The sequence below is a fragment of the Notolepis coatsorum genome (assembly GCF_963971535.1).
Source record: "Notolepis coatsorum genome assembly, chromosome: 6".
In the NCBI taxonomy this organism is placed as follows: domain Eukaryota; kingdom Metazoa; phylum Chordata; class Actinopteri; order Aulopiformes; family Paralepididae; genus Notolepis; species Notolepis coatsorum.
The window spans coordinates 174372372-174397021 of NC_140170.1; the positions used below are offsets into that span (position 1 = coordinate 174372372).

Below are 24650 nucleotides of genomic sequence, written 5' to 3' on the forward strand. Positions count from 1 at the left end.
TAAATACTCCGGTCTTTTCTAATATAGTACCGGTTCCCGTTTAGAACCGGGGTCCGGGGGTCATCCCTACCACTAGGGGTCGCTATGGGACTATCACTGTAGTGTGTGTGTGTGTGTGTTAGGGGTGGGACAAAAACATTGTTACAAAAGTATCTATTTTTGCTTGACAATCCCATTTTACTGCAATAATAATGATTGCATGATTGGAGTGAGGTGAACAGACTGCAAACGTCATCTTATAAGTTCAAGTTTTGTTTTATTTGTCACATATAAGGTACATTATGTATGATAGGTATGGTATGGTAGGTATTAGGGGTGTAAAGGTACACGTATCCGCACCGAACCGAACCGTTTCAGTGTGTACCGTAGTGTACCGAACGAATACAACGGTATGTTAACCAGTAACGACCGCCCACCGGGGGCTGTTTTTTTCACAATCTAATATCATTATTTTAAAACATTTTTACAAGTCGATTATTAATTTCAATATAGATTATTCGTTGACAGCCCTACAAGTACAATTAGTTACTGCACACTACATCACCCCTGAGTGGAACATGGAAAGCCAAACTTTCCCCCACTGTACCGAAAACCCCGTACCGTGGTTTTTGTGTACCGTTACACCCCTAGTAGGTATGGTAGGTATGGTATGGTAGGTATAGTATGGTAGGTATGGTATGGCAGGTATGGTATGGCAGGTATGGTATGATAGGTATGGTATGGTATCAGGGGAGGAAATTAGGCCACTTTACTGGCCAAATGCTAGTATTTTTTACGTTTGGCTGGTAAAAAAAATCAGATACCCGCCAGTTGGCTGGTAAGCCAAAAAGTTAGTTTCCTCCCCTGCTGGCGAGTATACAAAAAAATAAAACATTCTGCAATCACTGCACTGGCAAACAGTGCGCGTCTTCTGAGTGTTCGCTTTAGTTGACAGTGCCACGAGAGCACTGCACAAGACCACCCGCGGACATATAATGTTTAATAAACGTTTGCGCAGTACTGGCCAACCCGCGGACATATAATAATAAAAGTCCCGTGGTACTAGGCTAGCCATCAGGAGCACTCGCAAACAGATAACGTTAAACACAGCAGAAGATGGAAAACAGACAGACTGACCAACGGGGAACTGCATCCAACCCTAGTACAACCCTCGAGTATAAGTTACTAAGGACACATTTAAATCACAGAGGTGTAATGTTAGTCTACTGGAACTGTATACAGTGGTTAGCTTCTAGTTAGCGTTTTAGCTATAGCTGCTTGCTAGCTAACGTTAGCCCCGTGTGCTCAAAGCAGCCAGCTAGGTGTATCTGTTATGACTATAATGTTTCCAAAAAAGTACCGGACTATGACGTAAGGTTAGACATTTTATTTCATGCTCAAAAGCCCCTGGCTTGCACATCGCAGTCACGAAAGGGGCTAGCTCAACCAGTGCACTGTGCACAACAGCACACCAACCCAACTGACGTTACCACAACACTTGACGGTACTTCACAGCACTGTCGTAAGACCACCGTGCTGTCTTAAAGGCACAGTGTGCCTACCCAGATGCATACACAACATTGACGCGGCTTGACATACAAAGAAGTAATTATCACAATTAGCGATTTTTTTTGTCTGGTAAAAAATCTGTTTGGCTGGTAAAAAAAATCAGATACTCGCCAGTTGGCTGGTAAGCCAAAAAGTTAGTTTCCTCCCCTGTATGGTATGTATGTTAGGTATGTACATTACAGTGAAATGCTTGGTATGTTCTGTATGAACCTCCTGAGAATGTGCTTCATACTGTAAAAAAGTTAAAGAATAAAGGCCAAACACTATACAAAATCTACAATATACAATACAAACTAAAGTACAACCTGAAGTACAAATGCAAACAAGAAATGCTAAATAAGATAAAACAGATGATGTATATATGTTCTTTATTGCAGATGCTAACAAAGCTTTCAGTTGGGCACATAATTAATAGTTACCGTAATTCCTCTAATAGTAACCCCGGCTTGTATTTGTTTCAACTGTAGCGGGTACCAGGCTTGTATTAGGAGGAGGCCTGTATAAGAGGGAGGCCTATATTTCAAATTTTCAAACGGATCATAATGAATAAATCAACATTTTGTGTCAGTTTGAACCCAGTAAAATGTACTGGGTTCATTTATTGAAACCAAGTACTGTATGAAATAGTAAACAGTGCAATTACAGGTGGTCACTGGTCATTTCAACGTTTTCAAAGTGAAATCAAGTAACTAGCTCAGTATGCAGCTCAGTATATTAGTAACCCGGCTTGTATTAGGAGGCCGGCTTATAATTGCTTAGCTCAAGAGCGCACCCGGCCATTAATAGAGACCCGGCTTGTATTTGAGACCCGGTTACTATTAGAGGAATTACGGTAATAATAATAAAGATGCGGTCAGTGTGTTAACACATTGGACGGCAAAAACGAGTATACTCGTTATTGCCCGCCATGCGTTGTGCACCAGAAACGAGTTAACTCGTTTTTGGGATCAATATTTCATTTTTTCGCCATGGCATTCATAATTCATCCAGCCTCCCTCCGGGACTGCAGCTGGACCCTGTCTGATATTGCAACGCCTCAATACCGCCGCCTGGTGGATGTCCGGCGAGTTACACTCCAAGCCAAACCGGAAGTGGCGCTGGTGCATCGAGGAAATCCCTCCGGCAGTTATATCTTGTTACGTGGATCCAGACAAACACTCGAGTGCATGGGATCGCTTTCGAAACGCAATAATCAATATAATTTCGGCGTTTATTGCGTCATACAAACGGGAAATGGATCTCTCGTGTTTTAGGAATTACTGCAGAAAACCTTAAAAACTTATATTCTCGACGGTATTAACACAATGTATGAATGAAAAAATATAACGTTCCCACATCCGGAACGATAGATACCCGATGTTGAATGGGCCATAGAAATGTCGATATAGCTATAATATTTAAAAAGTTATAGCCCTGCAAAGAAGGTAAACATCTCCATAGGGTTACAGCACTGGCAGACTGGGCATAAGGATGGGCATACTGCGTGGCAATCAAAGTGTTAAAGAGGCACTGCAATTTGTTGTACCGGTACATTGTTTCAGTTTGTGAATCTGATGAGCTTTCATGTAAATTCTGTGTATAAATACATAATTCCCGCTTTTTGCCTATTTATGTATTTTTTTTTCAGTTACACAGATATCATGATGTATCGTACACAAAATGTCTTGCAATATATGATGGATCATGACATTATAATTATTGAGGGCCCTATTCGTCACAGTATCGTGAGTTACTCATTTAGTTTAGTTTATTTGACAAAAGAGTCATAAGAAAAACTACTTTCATTCAGTGTCAAGGATAACACGATAAAGTCCCACCCCTAGTGTGTGCGTGTGTGTGTTTCACCTGGAGGTCCAGTAGAACCCACTGTGACTCTGTTGTCGACCCATCAGGTCTGATTCTGATGTAGTGGAAGAGCTTCAGGAAGAGACACGACTCTACAAAGAGGAACAGAACATTTAGTCAATCACCTTTATCTTCTATCGTTACAACATCAGGTCACTGACTGACTCACCGTGTTGAGAGCAGAGCAGTTCAGCCAGCTGGTCGTGGTCGGCCGCAGACTCCAGGATAGACACACAATCTGACACCGTCTGTATTGGCAGGTCTACAGACAGACACGCAGACAGGGTCTCTCTGGAAAACACACAACGCAACCTACAGACAGACGGCACAGAGAGTGAGACAGGTAATAAGAGGGAGACATGCTGTCTGTGCTGTATAGGGCTATTTATAAATATTGTAAATCTGACTATAAAACCACCAGTGGAATGTGTGATTTACACATTTGTTTCCAAATGCTGCTCTTTGAACCAGCGACCCCCGACTCCTAGACTCTCTTTGAACCAGCGACCCCCGACTCCTAGACTCTCTTTGAACCAGCGACCCCCGACTCCTAGACTCTCTTTGAACCAGCGACCCCAGACTCTCTTTGAACCAGCGACCCCCGACTCCTAGACTCTCTTTGAACCAGCGACCCCCGACTCCTAGACTCTCTTTGAACCAGCGACCCCAGACTCCTAGACTCTCTTTGAACCAGCGACCCCCGACTCCTAGACTCTCTTTGAACCAGCGACCCCCGACTCCTAGACTCTCTTTGAACCAGCGACCCCCGACTCCTAGACTCTCTTTGAACCAGCGACCCCCGACTCCTAGACTCTCTTTGAACCAGTGACCCCTGACTCCTAGACTCTGGCTCTCTTTGAACCAGCGACCCCCGACTCCTAGACTCTCTTTGAACCAGCGACCCCTGACTAGACTCTGGCTCTCTTTGAACCAGCGACCCCCGACTCCTAGACTCTCTTTGAACCAGCGACCCCCGACTCCTAGACTCTCTTTGAACCAGCGACCCCCGACTCCTAGACTCTCTTTGAACCAGCGACCCCCGACTCCTAGACTCTCTTTGAACCAGCGACCCCCGACTCCTAGACTCTCTTTGAACCAGCGACCCCCGACTCTGGCTCTCTTTGAACCAGCGACCCCTGACTCTGGCTCTCTTTGAACCAGCGACCCCTGACTCTGGCTCTCTTTGAACCAGCGACCCCTGACTCTGGCTCTCTTTGAACCAGCGACCCCTGACTCTGGCTCTCTTTGAACCAGCGACCCCTGACTCTGGCTCTCTTTGAACCAGCGACCCCTGACTCTGGCTCTCTTTGAACCAGCGACCCCTGACTCTGGCTCTCTCCTTCAGGGCCAGGCCTCTGTTTGCAACAGAAGGTTATAAGGGATATTTGGACATTTTGAGTTTCAGTCGGAGAATTAAAAGTGAGTAAAACTTTTTTAAAGTTGAAACAGTGAATCAAAGAGTTAAACGTTTAAATAGTGAATCACAGTTAAAAGTTGAAATAGTAGGGCGGTCAGGTGGCGTAGCGGAGATTGCGTTCGTCACCAACGCTGGAGACGCTGGGTTCGCGTGTTCGAATCCAGCTCCCGGCGTTGTCACCAGCTTGGCTGGCCGTTCACACTAATACAATTGGCAGTATTAGGGGGTGGGGAAAGCTGGCGGGTGGGTTCTGGGCGTTGTGGACAGCGACCCCTACAGTTCGGTCGGGGCGCCTGCTCAGCAAGGGTAGGATCTGGAGGGAGGTAGTGTGACCTTCCACACGTTACACTCTCCCAGTGAGAATCTGCGCGGCCAGACTGCGTGTAGCTTATTCCCAGCGGAAGAGTGCGTCGCGTGCTTCCGCGTTTTCTCTGATTGGCCATGTGACCACGGCAGCGCGAGAGAGCAGCAGCGCGGAAATAGGCTGTCTATTGCCATTCTCTAAGACAAACTCTAACCTTAACCAGCTCCTTAACAGCGCCTAAACTTAACCCTTCTAACCTTAACCAACTCCGAAACAATGCCTAACCTTAACCATAACCAACTCCGAAACAATGCTTAAAGTTAACATGCCTAAACTTAACCGGCGAAAGAATGCACGTTAAAAAAAAATAAAAATAAAAAAATTGAAGGGATTCGAACTTGTCACCAACGGACCGCAGCGCTGCCAGTTGAGCTAAGCGTCGAATGAAAAACATTGGGGATTACGGCTACATAATGCCGCAAGCTCTGCCGCTCCGCGTGTCGCAGCCAATCAGGGAAAACGCGGAAGCACTCGGCAGCACTCTTCCGCTGGGAATAAGCTATAGGCGGCCAGGCTTGCTGCCGGCTGGCTGCGCATGCGTCGGAGGAAAGCATGTGACAGTCTCCGGCCTCTCGGACCAACAGTAGGGGAAAGTGCGCAACAACCAGGAAGGGTGGGATGGGAGAAAAATCTGAAAAAAGGAGGGGGAAAAAAAGACAATAAAGAAAATAAAAATTATTTAAATAGTGAATCAAAGAGTCACACATACAATACTCAGTACACACACACACACACACCTTTCAACACCAACCACTCCCCTCTAGTACTATTCCATTAAAAGAAGGAAGGGTCAGCACATCAGAATACCAGCGTTCTGTGCTCTACTTGGTGTTAGACTTTGGTGCCAGTTCTATTGAAGCCTGTATTGAAATATTAAATATACCAGCTATCTGAGGAAATATACATCAACCAATATATCAAACTAGCTAGTCAGCTAGTTAGCTAGTCAACGACGCAACAAATTGCTGATGATTCTGATGTCTGAGGTAATAACCTGTTTAAATGACAGGTCATAAACAAGGAGATGGCTGATCCCATTCAACTCAATGACGGCTGAACTGAACGTTTCTGTTTCCGTCTCTCCCTCACACTAATCCGTTCTTTGAAAGAAATGGAATAGTACTAGAGGGGAGTGGTTGGTGTTGAAATACATGTATGTGTGCGTGTGCGTGTGCGTGTGTGTGTGTGTGTGAGTGTGTGAGTACTGAGTATTGTATGTGTGACATCATTTTCAACGTTGACTGGTTTTCCATTATGCAATCTTTCTCCCACATGCGCTCACACGCCTCATTACTGGAACTGAGAAAAGCTGTGTTCACCTGCTGGTTTTAACTCTTTGATTCACTATTTCAACTTTTAACTCTTTGATTCACTGTTTCAACTTTTAACTCTTTGATTCACTGTTTCAACTTTTAACTCTTTAATTCATTATTTCAACTTTCAACTCTTTGATTCATTATTTCAACTTTTAACTCTTTAATTCACTATTTCAACCTTTAACTAGTTCAATGTACAATTTTGTTTGTTTGTACAGTGTCTCCTCCCCCCCCCCCCCCCTCAATGTACAGTTTTGCTTGTTTATACAGTGTGCCCCCCCCCCCCCCAACCACCTCCAATGTAAATTACCCAGTATGGTTGTCAATATCCCAATGTACCCAACCCCCCCCCCACCCAACCTCCTCCAATGTACAGTTTCTACGTCAAATGTATATACTCCCTTTTCTTGACTCCTTCTGTATCACAAACAGTACTGTATTTGCAAATCTGGTATGTCATAAATGTATAGATGTAGCAGTACTGACTATCTGTATGTCATGTATGTCATATATGTCCTGATGAATTAAAAATGGGGGACCCTGATGTAAACAAGACGAAAGTCTTTCTCTGGTCTGCATCCCATTAACAATTGTGTGTATTGAGCTGTACTGTATTGTACCCATTCTGCAATCTGTTAATAAAGTTTTCAATCAATCAATCAATCAATCAATCAATCAATCAATCAAACTCTTTGATTCACTATTTAAACATTTAACTCTTTGATTCACTGTTTCAACTTTTAAAAACTTAAAATTCTTCGACTGAAACTCAAAATGTCAAAATATCCCTCATGGCGAGAGGTCCATAACAGCACTGGTTGTTATGACAACAAGATAGATAGAATCACCTGGTTGAGTTGAAGTGAATGCTATGAAGAAAGATGTCAAATGGCCCGTCAGAAATGGCTCCGTCGGGTCTAGTTTGAAAGCAAAGCCAAACTAGAAGGGTGTGGTCAACGGGTTTGACCAGGTGAGCACCCCCCCCCCCCCCCCCCGCAGCCTCACAGACAGAACTCATACTGCTGTCATATATCACTATTACATCATATGTGAGAAGAACGCACACTGACTTTAAATGATTACTCTACATACAAATTTTTATCTATAGCAGCTTTTTTTTTTTTATTATTATATATTTTTTTTATTCCATTTCTTTTTGGGCTTTCTGTATTTTTCACCCATGAAAAATGAATGAACTTGTGACACATGGACACAAAAGGAAGAAGAAGTGGACCGTGCCTGTGTGTGTGTGGAGGCGGAGTCCGGTCCACCAGGATACACAGTGTCTTCAGCGCGGTCTGCACCAGGACGTCCCTCTGACTGGAGCCACTGCTGAACCCCGGCTCACACAGCTGGAGCAGCCACTGCAGCACTGCATGCTGGGATTGTAGTCCGGCATCAGCCGGAGTTGTAGTCTTTCTGTTGCTCACACCCGCCTTCGCCTGGAGGGAGGAAAGGAGGGAGGGGCAAGAGACAGATGGAAGGATGAGAGACAGAGGGAGGAAAGGAGGGTGTTGGAGCTACTCATCGTCTATTTATTTCCTTTATTTTTCTATTTACTATTGGTTAATTAGTACCTATTTTGTACACTGACCGGCAGCTGTGAGATAGGAACTTGTATTTAGGTAGGAAGTCAGGCACATGTAGCTTGTCACCGTAGGACAGCTTTTACAGCTGTAAAAGAATGTGAATCCCTACCCACCTTCAAAACAGCCCTCAAAGAGCACCTATGGGAGGCTACAATTCGAAACTGGCCCCGGTAAATGTCCAAACCCCCTACCACCCACCCACCCAACCCCCTCCAATGTACAGTTTCTTCCCCCTTGAATGTATATATTTTCTTTTAGGATCCCTGTCTGACAGACTGTACTGTATATTTGTATATCTTGTATGTCATAAATGTCTGGATGTAACAGTACTGTATATCTGTATGTTGTGTATGTCATAAATGTCATGATATATATCTGTATATCTGTATGTCGTGTATGTCATAAATGGCATGATGAATTGAAAATGGGGGACCCTGATGTAAACAAGACGAAAGTCTTTCTCTGGTCTGCATTCCCTTAACAATTGTGTGTATTGAGCCGTACTGTATTGTACCCATTCTGCAATCTGTTAATAAAGTTTTCAATCAATCAATCAATCAATCAATCAATCAATCAGCAACGCCTGGACAGTCATATGCGTTTGTCTGCTACGGTGACAAGCTACACATCGATCAGTCTATGGACCGACACCACAGCCGACACCTCAGTGGCTCGTTGAGTCAGGGTCGTCACCACAGAGGGTCATGGTGGCTCGTTGAGTCAGGGTCGTCACCACAGAGGGTCATGGTGGCTCGTTGAGTCAGGGTCGTCACCACAGAGGGTCATGGTGACTCGTTGAGTCGGGGTCGTCACCACAGAGGGTCATGGTGGCTCGTTGAGTTAGAGGGTCGTCACCACAGAGGGTCATGGTGGCTCGTTGAGTCAGGGTCGTCACCACAGAGGGTCATGGTGACTCGTTGAGTCAGGGTCGTCACCACAGAGGGTCATGGTGGCTCGTTGAGTCAGGGTCGTCACCACAGAGGGTCATGGTGACTCGTTGAGTCAGGGTCGTCACCACAGAGGGTCATGGTGGCTCGTTGAGTTAGAGGGTCGTCACCACAGAGGGTCATGGTGGCTCGTTGAGTCAGGGTCGTCACCACAGAGGCTCATGGTGACTCGTTGAGTTAGGGTCGTCACCACAGAGGGTCATGGTGGCCGGTGTAACAGGGAGGTTAGTAAATACCTTGTCCTCCGTCTCCGAGGGCGGGCTGGGCTCTGACAGGACCGCCTCCACCGCCTGGTGACACAACAAAGGTCAGAGGTTAGAGAACCTTGTTCTCTTAGCATCTTCCTGAATTTCCCCAAGGGGATCAATAAAGGGATATCTTATCTCATCTTTCACAGAGGGCGTTTGTCGACCACCCTATGAAATAAAAACGATAACTTGGCGTTTTCCATTGTTACTTTATTGAGTTATTTTTTATTCCCCAGGCGCTTGTTGCTTCAGCCAACAGAGAAACCAGGTGTCGGGGACAGTGTTCCTAACGAGCTGAAAGAAACCAGGTGTCGGGGACAGTGTTCCTAACGAGCTGAAAGAAACCAGGTGTCGGGGACAGTGTTCCTAACGAGCTAAAAGAAACCAGGTGTTGGGGACAGTGTTCCTAACGAGCTGAAAGAAACCAGGTGTCGGGGACAGTGTTCCTAAGGAGCTAAAAGAAACCAGGTGTCGGGGACAGTGTTCCTAACGAGCTGAAATAAACCAGGTGTCGGGGACAGTGTTCCTAACGAGCTGAAAGAAACCAGGTGTCGGGGACAGTGTTCCTAACGAGCTAAAAGAAACCAGGTGTCGGGGACAGTGTTCCTAACGAGCTAAAAGAAACCAGGTGTCGGGGACAGTGTTCCTAACGAGCTAAAAGAAACCAGGTGTCGGGGACAGTGTTCCTAACGAGCTGAAAGAAACCAGGTGTCGGGGACAGTGTTCCTAACGAGCTGAAAGAAACCAGGTGTCGGGGACAGTGTTCCTAACGAGCTAAAAGAAACCAGGTGTCAGGGACAGTGTTCCTAACGAGCTAAAAGAAACCAGGTGTCGGGGACAGTGTTCCTAACGAGCTAAAAGAAACCAGGTGTCGGGGACAGTGTTCCTAACGAGCTAAAAGAAACCAGGTGTCGGGGACAGTGTTCCTAACGAGCTGAAAGAAACCAGGTGTCGGGGACAGTGTTCCTAACGAGCTGAAAGAAACCAGGTGTCGGGGACAGTGTTCCTAACGAGCTGAGAGACACCAGGTGTCGGGGACAGTGTTCCTAACGAGCTGAAAGAAACCAGGTGTCGGGGACAGTGTTCCTAACGAGCTGAAAGAAACCAGGTGTCGGGGACAGTGTTCCTAACGAGCTAAAAGAAACCAGGTGTCGGGGACAGTGTTCCTAACGAGCTGAAAGAAACCAGGTGTCGGGGACAGTGTTCCTAACAAGCTGAAAGAAACCAGGTGTCGGGGACAGTGTTCCTAACGAGCTAAAAGAAACCAGGTGTCGGGGACAGTGTTCCTAACGAGCTGAAAGAAACCAGGTGTCGGGGACAGTGTTCCTAAGGAGCTGAAAGAAACCAGGTGTCGGGGACAGTGTTCCTAAGGAGCTGAAAGAAACCAGGTGTCGGGGACAGTGTTCCTAACGAGCTGAAAGAAACCAGGTGTCGGGGACAGTGTTCCTAACGAGCTGAAAGAAACCAGGTGTCGGGGACAGTGTTCCTAACGAGCTGAAAGAAACCAGGTGTCGGGGACAGTGTTCCTAACGAGCTGAAAGAAACCAGGTGTCAGGGACAGTGTTCCTAACGAGCTGAAAGAAACCAGGTGTCGGGGACAGTGTTCCTAACGAGCTGAAAGAAACCAGGTGTCGGGGACAGTGTTCCTAATGAGCTAAAAGAAACCAGGTGTCGGGGACAGTGTTCCTAATGAGCTAAAAGAAACAAGGTGTCAGGGACAGTGTTCCTAACGAGCTGAAAGAAACCAGGTGTCGGGGACAGTGTTCCTAACGAGCTAAAAGAAACCAGGTGTCGGGGACAGTGTTCCTAACAAGCTAAAAGAAACCAGGTGTCGGGGACAGTGTTCCTAACAAGCTAAAAGAAACCAGGTGTCGGGGACAGTGTTCCTAGCGAGCTGAAAGAAACCAGGTGTCGGGGACAGTGTTCCTAACGAGCTGAGAGAAACCAGGTGTCGGGGACAGTGTTCCTAACGAGCTGAAAGAAACCAGGTGTCGGGGACAGTGTTCCTAACGAGCTGAGAGACACCAGGTGTCGGGGACAGTGTTCCTAACGAGCTGAAAGAAACCAGGTGTCGGGGACAGTGTTCCTAACGAGCTGAAAGAAACCAGGTGTCGGGGACAGTGTTCCTAACGAGCTGAGAGACACCAGGTGTCGGGGACAGTGTTCCTAACGAGCTGAAAGAAACCAGGTGTCGGGGACAGTGTTCCTAACGAGCTGAAAGAAACCAGGTGTCGGGGACAGTGTTCCTAACGAGCTGAGAGACACCAGGTGTCGGGGACAGTGTTCCTAACGAGCTGAGAGACACCAGGTGTCAGGGACAGTGTTCCTAACGAGCTAAAAGAAACCAGGTGTCGGGGACAGTGTTCCTAACGAGCTAAAAGAAACCAGGTGTCGGGGACAGTGTTCCTAACGAGCTAAAAGAAACCAGGTGTCGGGGACAGTGTTCCTAACGAGCTGAAAGAAACCAGGTGTCAGGGACAGTGTTCCTAACGAGCTAAAAGAAACCAGGTGTCGGGGACAGTGTTCCTAACGAGCTAAAAGAAACCAGGTGTCGGGGACAGTGTTCCTAAGGAGCTGAGAGACACCAGGTGTCGGGGACAGTGTTCCTAAGGAGCTGAGAGACACCAGGTGTCGGGGACAGTGTTCATCTTCCTAGCAGTCACTGGTACAAACACAATCTGTTAAGTTCGTTCTCTGGTGCGATCACAGCAACAGAAAGTATGCGAGTCTCCAAGCTGCATTTAGAAATATGAGGCTGACGAATGGATTTTTCAATTCTAATTTAAACGAAAGGAAACCGTTAGCGGCAAGCGAACCACTGATTGTTCTTACCTCATCACTGTGAGCCAGTAGTAAGGACAGGACCCTGAGAGCAGCCTGTTCTTACCTCATCACTGTGAGCCAGTAGTAAGGACAGGACCCTGAGGGAAGCCAGTCCAAACTCCTCTATGCCGACACCACCAGCCTCCTCCACCGCACCAGCCTCCTCCACCCCACCAGCCTCCTCCACCTCACAGGCCGGACTGGAGCTAGGAGCAACAAGAAGAAGTGGTCACACTAACACAGGACTTGTCCCACTGCTTGAATCTCATCACAGGAAGAGCCTGACGCAGGGTGACATAACTATTACTGCCGTACCACAAGGGCAAGGCATTATGGGAAACAATAAATATCACCATATTAGGGTTGCCACAGTGATGTGAAATGTCCCATAACTAATAAACTCATGACAACACCAGTATTACCAGTGACACCAGACATTTCACAAAATGACGCTCAATATCTGTAGAGAGCTTACTTTGCTCTTTAACGTTAGGCGGCTACATTGATCCACCATTCGTTTTCAATTACTAGTATCCATTTATGGTCCATACTCACCATTGTGTCCTGTATGATAGGGTGGGTTGGCCTTCTCTTGCAGAAAGGCACAACAAACACTGGTATTTATTTATTTTTAAAGCCCTTATTGGTAAACAACCTGTTTATATCTCCTCACTGTTAGATTGGAATATTGGAACCTATTCAACTCGATCGAATGACTGGATGGTTCTTAGGGTTCCTCAAATTTGTTCCGAGCTAGGGAAGTCAGCCTTTTCCTTTGATGCCTCTAACTCATGGAATGTCCTTCAACTCACGCTGAAATTGGAGGTTCTCCCTTCCCTTGGAATGTTTAAACGTATGATTTCAGACCATTGTGTGACTACCTGTAACTGTTTTAGTTGATATTTTTAAATTATTTTGAAACGTTTAAAAAAAAATTACTCTGGTGTTTAAATTTCTGTGAATATTGTTTTTATTATGTACTGTACAATCGTTGTTTCTGTAAATGAGGGAAACCTCCGATGCTTACGATTTTAAATAAAGGTTGAAATGAAATTTGTTGGACAGAGTTGACGTTATGTTCTAATTAAAAAATAAACCAACAGACAGTAATACCTTCTGTCAATTTTCTCAATCTGTTCACTGGCAAATCAAAGACGGATCAGTGTAGCTGTAGACTTATTTAGCACATCACGGAAACAACATACTGTTGTTGGTCTAATCTGAAACAAGTTGTGTCGTCTCTAGAGCCTCCATTCTCTCAATCACGTGAAGTTAAATCTACTCTCTAAATGAAAGTGAAACTTAAGCTACTCTGCACTGCGACCTATAAAATCGATCTGCTGTCCACGCAGACACATTCAGTTTATAATGTCGTATTGATAACACGCTTAGTGTGACGCTTACGATTATTATTTGTTGTTATTTTTCATATATCATTATACAGTACATCACGATGTCTCACGCTAGCATAACGCTAGCATACTAATATTTTTTTTTTTTTTTTTTTTTTTATATTTCCCCCTCCTCCTTTTTCCAATTTTTCTCCCATCCCACTGTTAGTCGTTATGCCAATTCCCAACCCCCTTCCTGGTTGTTGCGCACTTTCCCCTACTGTTGGTCCGTGAGGCCGGAGACTGTCACATGCTTTCCTCCGACGCATGTGCAGCCAGCCGGCAGCCAGCCTGGCCGCGCAGATTCTCACTGGGAGAGTGTAACATGTGGGAGGCCGCACTACCTCTCACCAGATCCTACCTTCGCTGAGCAGGCGCCCCGACCGAACTGTAGGGGTCGCTGCTCACAACGCCCAGGACCCACCCACGGCTCCCCTCCCCCTAACTCAGCCAAACGAGTTAGTATAGCGATCAGCCCGAGCCAAGGCAATGCTGACTCTCCGGGAGTCGAGACCGCAGCCTCTTGCATTGGTGACGAGCACAATCTCCACTACGCCACCTGACCGCCCATACTAATACTTTTTATGATCCATATTTGAAAGTACCACGGTTAGAAGACCATGTTTAAGTAAGTTACCTCGTGGTGAAGTCTGGTCCAGACCCGGTGGTGGTACCACTGCTGCTCTGGGAGGTTCTGACGGAGTCCAGGTGGTGGCAGAACCGGGCCAGGTGGTGGTCCAACAGAGACAGGAGGTGAACCGCACCAGGACAGCTTCTGACACAGAGACAAGTAAGGGATAATGTATAGCTACGAGGTCATTGTCGCAAAATAATTGACCGACACGGAGTTTAAAATACAGAGCCGCCTCGCCGAGGTGTTTTAAACGTCAGTGAAGGTCAATTATTTTGGGATGATGACCGAGTATAGCTATACATTATCCCGCTTATTACATGGCTAACTTACTAACAATTTACCTAATTCATTTGACAAATCGCAGTTGTTCTGTGGCTCTGTCAGCCCAAATAAAGTGATTATTATTATCGCGGGCAGCCCGGCAGGTGTGTCTGATTGGCTGCACTGAAACAGTGTGTGTCAGTGGGGCTTGATTACTCCAGCTGCGAAAAACAATAATCACCGGTGGTTATCGAAAAATAATTCACCGCTGTCGGGGGCTATTGACCAATCACAAGCAAGCATTTCGGCGAATGTGAAAACGCCATGTAATAACACACAATAATGACACCCCAGATGTACTACACCACACATCTACCAGGACACCTGTACTACACCACACATCTACCAGGACACCTGTACTACACCACACATCTACCAGGACACCTGTACTACACCACACATCTACCAGGACACCTGTACTACACCACACATCTACCAGGACACCTGTACTACACCACACATCTACCAGGAGACCTGTACAACACCACATTAAGGCCGTCCCCGAAGCCTGTTTTTGGGATTTGAACTTCGTCAGGGTTTTTCAACGAACGCTCGAACCTTCGTTTTTCATTTTTTTTTTTATTTAAAAATTAAAGAAAATATTTTCTAATTTATTTTTTTATTATAAATATCCTCAAACTAAATCCTCAATTTGAATAAAGTGATTAATCTGATTAAATTAGTCTTTCTTTTTTATTAAATCAACTTTCTTTAATGAATATAACTCAGCAGTTTTTTTTAATACTATAATATTAGTGTAGCCTAATCTGTATCTGCAACTGTGAAGAAAAACCCCATTGGTTTAAACCAGGGGTCTCAAACTCAATTTACCTGAGTATATATGATTTATTTATTTTAATTTTTTTTGCAAAATCAACTCTGCCTCTCTTTGTTAACTACAACAAGCAATGCTGTTTGTTATTTAAGATGAGGTCGGACTCGGCACTGACAGATTTGTGTTCATTGTGCTGCTTTTATAAAGCCTCAAATGACGGCTTACAATATTTCATGAAAGCAAAGTGTTTTGTTTGTCTAAGATAAGGTTTAAACTTTACAGCACTGACAAAGTTGAACAAAGTGCTGTACAAATTTGTAATTTTTTTTTTTACTTTGATGTCAAGTAGGGGGCTGCAAAATATCATCCAGCGGGCCGCAATTGGCCCGCGGGCCGCGAGTTTGAGACCCCTGGTTTAAACAGAATGAATAGACACATAAAAGAAATATTAAAGGGGAACTATTTTACTATTTCTTTCACTATTTGGGCACTTTTACACAATTCCTGTGAGTCTATGGAACACCTCTGTAATTTTTTTTTTTTTTTTATTCATTGTTTTGTATTTCTAATCAAGTCCTCAAAAACAGCATTTTTCTACCTCAAGATCTTAAGCCGTTTTGAGCCTGGGCTCCAACCACTGTGTGCAGCTCATCATGTACCTGATGCCACACAGCCACATTATCATGCATCTGTGTCTCTCTGACATCACAAATCATCACATTTTCAAATGACTCAGTTCAGTGAGGGTGAATATTGTGAGAGGAGAATTGGAAGAATGCGCCAATATGAGAATTAGAGACATAGATCATATTAATATAAGTTCACATAGCTGGGAAACAATGCTAAACACTGAAAAAGGCCATTTATAAGATAGTTCCCCTTTAAAAAAAGAAAAAAAATATTTGTATTTTTTTTAATTAAAAATAAAAAAATCTAATTTTGATTTAGAATTTGAATGTTAACGTAACGAACGAACATTCGAACGTTAGAACATTCAGGCTCAGCCTTACACCACATCTACCAGGACACCTGTACTACACCACACATCTACCAGGACAGGACTGAGGGAGTCCAGGCGGTGGTCAAAATCAAAGCTTCATTCTTCTCGCACAAAGGTTTCCAGTGATTACAATCCCCCGGCCCACATGGGTGTCATTCACATACATTATTAGCTTAATACTACCGTCAGCCGATATACACGAGAGGTAACGTTAAACCCGGGTTTGCTTGGTAGAATACACAATGAGAGGTAACGTTAGCTTTGGCAGAATAGACACAACGAGAGTCTGGTTAATGTTGTTATTGATTGATTGATTGATTGATTGATTGAAACTGTGTTAAACTCTGGCTTGCTGCAAGCCCTCGGACATCTATGCCCACGGAGCTTTCAGTGTACACAAGCGAGCGGCCCCGCCTGTATCCCCACACGGAGACAAACGGAGTAGTACCTGGCTGCAGTGGAAAAGGAACTTAGTACCAGGTGCCTAAAGCGGGTCGAGTCGAGTAGGTACTATGCAGTGGAAAAGCGCCATTAGACTAGAGGCAGGCTATAAGAGTAGACTACTAAAAAAAAAAAAATGCATTCAAATATTTTTTTTTGTGCGCACTGTGCGGTAATAACCGCGGCGGTAGGAAATATTTCGCAAATTCGTGCGGTAAGGAAAATATCAATACCGCGGCAGCTCTAGCCATGCGTTGAGTGCCAACCGACAAGAAATCTAGTTTTTAATCGTTATTTTTTTTTATTATCGATTTCCATAAATGTTTCATCAATCTAGCGTCACGTTACCAGTGGGGATATGTCTGAGCTCGAACAGGGAAAATACCGCCCCCTATCGTCTCTCCGGATGGTATTGCACCCCATTGGATTGGACTGAATGAAATGGATGGGAAAAAAAGAGTCCGGATTCCACATTTTACTTGTCAGGCATGTAATCCGAGCCGATCCCATTCATTGCCCTCCATCAGAACAGCGTGGAATATGTCTTTCGACCACCCAGCGTTGGATCAATAAACGCGATCGATATTTGGAATGGCGATCAGGAATTGGAATAATCTTTTTGGAGAACATCTGATCTGAGGTAAGGAATTTTTTACAAGTCTTGGGATAATCAGAGCTATTTTCACCTATATATCAGCGTGCCCCATATATATGTGTGTGTGGCTGTGAGTGTGTGTGTGCTGATCACAGGGATTAAAGCAAAAAAAAATCTCCTGACTGAAATTTTTTTCAGGCCAAGTCATATTCTTATTTTAACCTCCACTGTATTTCTTTTTAATAGCGTTGGCGTTTTAAGGGAGCCTACTTGTTTCGGTTTCGTCGGTAATCCAATGTACAGTTACCCCACCACCCCGCCTACCCAACCCTTCCCTCCCCAACCACCTCCAATGTACAGTCCCCCCCCCCTCCACCCAACCTCCTCCAATGTACAGTTTCTTCGTCAAATGTATATGCTCTCTTTTTTAGACTCGTATTGTATCACAAACAATACTGTGTAAATCTGGTACGTCATAAATGTATAGATGTAGCAGTATTATCTATCTGTATGTCATGTATGTCATATATGTTATGATGAATTGAAAATGGGGGACCCTGATGTAAAGAGGAAAGTATTTCTCTGGTCTGCAACCCCTTGACAATTGTGTGTATTGAGCTGTACTGTATTGTACCCATTCTGCAATCTGTTATAACAATCAATCAATATTTAACCGATTGCAGAATGGGTACAATACAGTATGGCTCAATACACACAATTGTTAAGGGGATGCAGACCAGAGAAAGACGTTTGTCTTGTTTACATCATCAGGGTCCCCCATTTTCAATTCATAGTGACATTTATGACATGCATGACATTGACATCATGACATTTATGGCATAGGGACATACTACAGGTATATAGTACTGTTACATTTGTGACATATACGATATGCAAATATACAGTAATGTTACCCATAGATCCTGACAGAGATTATACATATGATGGGGAGGAGACTGTACATTAGGAGGGGGTGGGTGGGTGGGAGCAAATATACAGTACTGTTACCCATAGATCCTAACAGAGATTATATACATATGGGGAGGAGACTGTACATTAGGAGGGGGTGGGTGGGAGAGAAATATACAGTACTGTTACCCATAGATCCTAAGAGAGATTATATGCATATGATGGGGAGGAGACTGTACATTAGGAGGGGGTGGTGGTAGAAAAAAGATACATACGGTGGGGAGAGAATATATATGGTGGGGAGGAGACTGTCTACAGATACACCTGTGTGATGTTGCTACGGAGTTAAGCTAATAAACGTATACTCACAACCACAGCAGGGGACTCACATATTGTACTGTGAAGTAACACGACAATAACAAACGTGTTGTTTCTGTTTTTCTTTTTGACATCGTTGCGGCACACGGAACAAGTTAACAACTCACCACTACAGCCCCCAGTAGCGCTGCCTAGCCAGTCTCTTCAAACGTCCTCTCCTCTCGAAACTTTTTGTTAGGTGGTCCCGCTGATCCTTTTCATCTGAGAACCCCGCGGTGGGTTCTCTTTTTAGTGGCCGGCTTACTCCTTCCATTTAACCAACGCTATTAAGCTAACGTTAGCTAATCGGTATATAGCAGCGAGTGCAAGCAGCGTGGTGGCTGTGACGTTGGTAAACAAGCAGTTGACGCGTGAGGCTGCAAAAAAGGCGACTCATAAAACCAAAACACACCGCAGTTTTTAATTATTCTACATGACTATTTTGTTACCCTGCCATGTGGCGGACAAACTTCTCAGACCTCGCAATTGTCACTCGCCCAATAGCCTGCAGCTGCAACCGCGGAGCGAGCCTCCGGAGTGAGCAGCGTAATCCTGTCTCTCGAGTCGCTGAGTGATGATGACTGCTTGGCGCGATAGGAAAAAAAAGCCCTTTTCCATATTTGGCGCCTCTGATTGGCTCAATTTTGTTTCAATCTGTATGCATCTACAAATCATGCAAATACTTCCGTCAGACTGCGAATCAAATGGACGGATCTCCCCAATCAAATTGACGGAAATCCGTCTGGAGACGGAACACTTTAATGCATGTGATCAGGAAATAAGATAATCGATTTTTCAGCCCGCTTCTATAGCGTGCACACACACACTATACATATACTATCGATAATCTAGCGTTTATTTGAAAACGATTCATAAATAGGCCAAAAAATGACAACGTGTTTTGTGTATTCCAGTAAAGCGCGATTCCTGCAGAATCATTTTTTTTTCTGAAAGTTTAAAAAAAACGAGCGTTTTTCAAAATGGTATAAAACGGAAATTAACCGATTAGAAAACAATCCGTTTCGACAATGTTGACTGCAAACAAGTCATTGATAAGCGACAGGCGTATTAGACACATAATTTAAGATATAGTTTATGCGTTCGCAAATATGATCGCCCTCCATTGACTACAGCGTTGGCACTCAAGCGCCTATTTCTGGCACCCCCTGCTGGCACGGAAAGTGTTAATGCTATTCTTTGTGTATTTAAAATATAATTAAACGGAAAACAGAGAAAGTAGATCAAAATAAAACAATTTAAAAGCAGTTTTACCTGTTGCTGCCCCTCGTACCTACAGCTACAGGCTGAGGCAGAGACATCATGTTGAGGCCAGCTACTGCCAGGCTCTGCTTCTGGTTGAAGACACTTGTGTCCTCCTGACCTGGAGAGCTGCTGGAACCCACGGACAACCCTCTGGAAGACAAGAAGACAATAAGATGGACAACCCTCTTAAAGACAAGAAGACAATAAGACAGACAGCCCTCTGGAAGACAAGAAGACAATAAGACAGACAGCCCTCTGGAAGACAAGAAGACAACCAGCACTCTGGAAGACACAAGACAATAAGACAGATAGCCCTCTGGAAGACAAGAAGACAATACGACAGACAACCCTCTGGAAGACAAGAAGACAATAAGACAGACAACCCTCTGGAAGACAAGAAGACAATAAGACAGACAGCCCTCTGGAAGACAAGAAGACAATAAGACAGACAGCCCTCTGGAAGACAAGAAGACAATAAGACAGACAGCCCTCTGGAAGACACAAGACAATAAGACAGATAGCCCTCTGGAAGACACAAGACAAGAAGATATACAGCAGACTGGAGACAACAAGGGCTGGTATGGATGTGTCCAAATACACCATTATTTAACTAAGACATGCATGATAGACATTTATCCAGACTGTGATTGTTGTACTGTAGATGAGAACATTTTTATTGCACTGTGTCCTTACGGGCTGAGGTAGCTGTTTAGCGGTGAGGCCACACCATTAAAGGCTAAATAGACAGGTGTCCTTACGGGCTGAGGTAGCTGTTTAGCGGTGGAGGCACAGCATTAAAGGCTAAATAGACAGGTGTCCTTACGGGCTGAGGTAGCTGTTTAGCGGTGGAGGCACAGCATTAAAGGCTAAATAGACAAGTGTCCTTACAGGCTGAGGTAGCTGTTTAGCGGTGCAGGCAGGGCGTCAGGACTCACACACAGCAGATGACAGAGGCCCAGACTGCTGGGAGGCAGAGGCTGCTGTAGCAACAACCTCAACAGGATGGATCCTAGAGAGACAGCACACACAACAAGCAGATCACCAGCCCAGATAAGTCTGATGTCAGCCACACAGGAATGCCCAGTGTATCCACTATATTCAAAGCTTTCGAAGCGGAGGGGGGGGGGGGGGGGGGGGGGATACTTTATTTGTATTTTATTTAACCTTTATTTAACCAGGCAGGTCAATTAAGAACAAATTCTTTCATTATTTACAATGATGGCCTGGCGAGAGGACAAAAGGGCCTCTTGAGGGGTGACAGGAAAAGGGGACAAAAATAATGAATGAATGAATTATAAATATATATAATACGAAAATGAGGGGGGGTTTAACAAGGGTTTTATCCTTTCAATAAATACATTTCAAATATATATATATATATATATATATATATATATATATATATATATATATATATATATATATATATATATATATATATATATATATATAATTAAATAGAAAGTAAAAAGAATAAACCCAAAAGAAATATCCAGATAAAACATACCGTTATTATTAATTAATTGCGTCTTTATATCACACGCTATCATTAGGTTTTTATTATTGTAATTAGTATGCTATTGAGAGACAAAGGCAACATCAGACTTCAAGGTTTTTCCTCTTCCTCTCCTCAACAGACCTGTCCATATGGTGGAAGGAGAAGGATTTAAACAGTGAAACACTGGAACCAGCCAGGTATCACGGCGTGCAGCCAGGTATCACCGCACGCAGCAGCCAGGCACAGGGACACGCGGGACAACGTAGCCTCAGCGAGAGGAGCTCCGCGGGGAGACGAGAGCTATAGGAGGGAGACAGGTTACATGGCCACTGACCTGTGTGTTGGTGCTGAGCTCTACCAGCCCAGAGGAAGAGCTCCGTGTGGGAAGGAGACAGTCTGCTACTGGAGACCGGTCTGTCTGCAAGGACACAAGGACACACACACACACACACAAAATACCTCAAAATGCATTTCAAATAACATAAGGAAGGACGTCTTATTTTGTCTGTAGAACATAAGGAAGTCTTGTTGTTATGTCTGTAGAATAACATAGACGTCTCGTTATGTCTGTAGAATAACATAAGGAAGTCTCGTTATGTCTGTAGAATAACATAAGGAAGTCTTGTTATGTCTGTAGAATAACATAGACGTCTCGTTATGTCTGTAGAATAACATAAGGAAGTCTTGTTATGTCTGTAGAATAACATAGAAGTCTCGTTATGTCTGTAGAATAACATAAGGATGTCTTGTTATGTCTGTAGAATAACATAAGGAAGTCTTGTTATGTCTGTAGAATAACATAGAAGTCTTGTTATGTCTGTAGAATAACATAAGGATGTCTTGTTATGTCTGTAGAATAACATAAGGAAGTCTTGTTATGTCTGTAGAATAACATAGAAGTCTCGTTATGTCTGTAGAATAACATAAGGAAGTCTTGTTATGTCTGTAGAATAACATAAGGATGTCTTGTTATGTCTGTAGAATAACATAAGGAAGTCTTGTTATGTCTGTAGAATAACATATAGAAGTCTTGTTATGTCTGTAGAATAACATATAGAAGTCTTCTTATGTCTGTAGAATAACATAAGGAAGTCTTCTTATGTCTGTAGAATAACATATAGAAGTCTTCTTATGTCTGTAGAATAACATAGAAGTCTTATTATGTCTGTAGAATAACATATGGAAGTCTTGTTGTTATGTCTGTAGAATAACATAAGGAAGTCTTCTTATGTCTGTAGAATAACATAAGGAAGTCTTATGTCTGTAGAATAACATAAGGAAGTCTTCTTCTTATGTCTGTAGAATAACATAAGGAACTCTTCTAATGTCTGTAGAATAACATAAGGAAGTCTTCTTATGTCTGTAGAATAACATAAGGAAATCTTATTATGTCTGTAGAATAACATAAGGAAGTCTTGTTATGTCTGTAGAATAACATAAGGAAATCTTATTATGTCTGTAGAATATGATTTGTAGACCAGGTGATCTCTGCAGCATCACAATACTTTAGTTAGAATGGTGTTTCGATATATATTTCAACTTGATCAAATATTGCAGCCTCTGGTGATTTGGATATTGCACTAGGTCATATTGATAACATTTGTATTAATCGTTTAGCCATACCTTTCTTAAACTACACCGAAGAACATATAACTTATAATATCTCAGCAGCTACATGTTCCACCAGTCCAACCTACCCTCTCTCTCGGTTTTAACCGACAGCTGGGCAGAGAACGTCTCCTTGGTGATAAAACCACTTCCTGCTGGAGAGAAAGAACTGCTGCTGCTCCCATGATGCATCTGAGCTACAGAACTCAGAACCCTGGGGCTGGGAAGAAAGAGGAACAGCCAATCAAAGCAGGGAATAGTGTTATAATGAGACGGTGGCCAATCATATTGTTGACTGAATGACGTCTGCCCTAACAGTGTAGCTTCCTTCACAAACTAATGAGACATTTTTCTACATCAGGGTCCCCCATTTTCAATTCACCATAACATAAATGACATGCATCTAGACATTTATGACATTTATGACATACCAGATCTACAACTATACAGTACTGTTTATGAGTACAAAAAGAGTCTAAAAAGAGAGTATATTATACATTTGAGGGGGAATAAACTGTACATTGGAGGAGGTTGGGTAGGTGGGGTGGGGGAGGGGGTAACTGTACATTGGAGGTGGTTGGGTGGGGGGTTGGGTAGGTGGGGTGGGGGGAATTGTACATTGGAGGGGGTTGGGTCTGGACATTTACGAATTGCAGTCTCCCGTAGGTGCTCTTTGAGAGTGGTAGTGATTCACATTCCTTTACAGCTGTGGGTAGGGCGTTCCACATTGATGTGGCATAATTGCGAAACGTGTTTAGTCCCTTGTTTGAGCCGAATCTGGGTTTAACATGATTTGTGGAGCTCCCTCTGGTGTTGTAGTCGTGGTATTCACTGACCTTTGGGAAGTATTTTGACATGTACATGGGTACCTTAGTGGTGTAGTGTATCTTGTAGACCAGGCCCATTGCAAGTTGCTGTACTCCGTCGTCTACTCTAAGGCTGCGGTTACATTATAGCCAATAATTCGAAAATGAAACGTTATAAGTGTAACCATGGCCTAAGCCATCCTAGGTTGTCAAAGTGGGAAGGGGTGAGGTGGGTTCTTGGAGTAAGGTCAAGCAGTAGTCTGACCAGTTTGTTTTGAGATGTTTGTAATTTTGTTTTTAGCGCCTTTGAGGTGCTTTGGTACCATGAGGTGCAAGCATAGTCGTAGTACCCCTGAATGAGTGCTCCTGCCAGAGTCTTCAGGGGTATTCTTGTTTACCAGAGAGGAGATCCGGTACAAGAATCTAGTTCTTTGGTTGACTTTTTTTATTACATTGGATGCCATTTTGTGACAGGAAAGATTTGCCTCTAGGATGGAACCCAGGTATGTAATTTCATCTTTCCTTGTGACAATATTGTCACCCACTGTAACTGAGAAGCCGTCGGTCTTGCTGACTACTACTACTACTACTACTAATACTGCTGCTGCTACTACTACTACTATTACTGCTACTACTACTACTGCTGCTGCTGCTGCTACTACTGCTACTACTACTACTATTACTGCTACTACTACTGCTACTACTACTACTACTATTACTGCTACTACTGCTAATTTGATTTTTTTATTTGATTTGATTTGATTATTTTCATGTCTTACATACAGGTGTATGCCCAGCCCATATGGGCTTACAAGACACCTAACAATAAGTATATAATAATATACATGTTTGTTTATGTGTTTGTTTAAAAAATAATAAAAAAATAAAGTACAAAAAAATAATAATATACTTTTTTTTTTTTTTATCTACTTTTTCTCCCATTTTCTATTTTTCT

At 43.7% G+C, this 24650-nt stretch overlaps 1 protein-coding gene across 5 annotated transcripts in view; it reads right to left on the reverse strand.

The window, feature by feature from the left end:
* Positions 1–24650, reverse strand: part of atrip (ATR interacting protein) — a 43728-nt gene that overhangs the window by 10082 nt on the left and 8996 nt on the right. For 4 of the 5 annotated variants that reach the window (XM_084316650.1, XM_084316647.1, XM_084316648.1 and 1 more), the window contains exons 6-15: positions 22979–23109; positions 21616–21699; positions 20672–20792; positions 19793–19933; positions 14126–14263; positions 12162–12303; positions 9263–9316; positions 7730–7932; positions 3563–3705; positions 3394–3485 (exon numbers count right to left, since the gene is read on the reverse strand). In XM_084316650.1, the coding sequence (XP_084172776.1) occupies positions 3394–3485; positions 3563–3705; positions 7730–7932; positions 9263–9316; positions 12162–12303; positions 14126–14263; positions 19793–19933; positions 20672–20792; positions 21616–21699; positions 22979–23109 (1249 nt within the window). The remainder of the gene's footprint in view (positions 1–3393; positions 3486–3562; positions 3706–7729; positions 7933–9262; positions 9317–12161; positions 12304–14125; positions 14264–19792; positions 19934–20671; positions 20793–21615; positions 21700–22978; positions 23110–24650) is intronic. The other variant, XM_084316649.1, reaches the window with a different exon arrangement.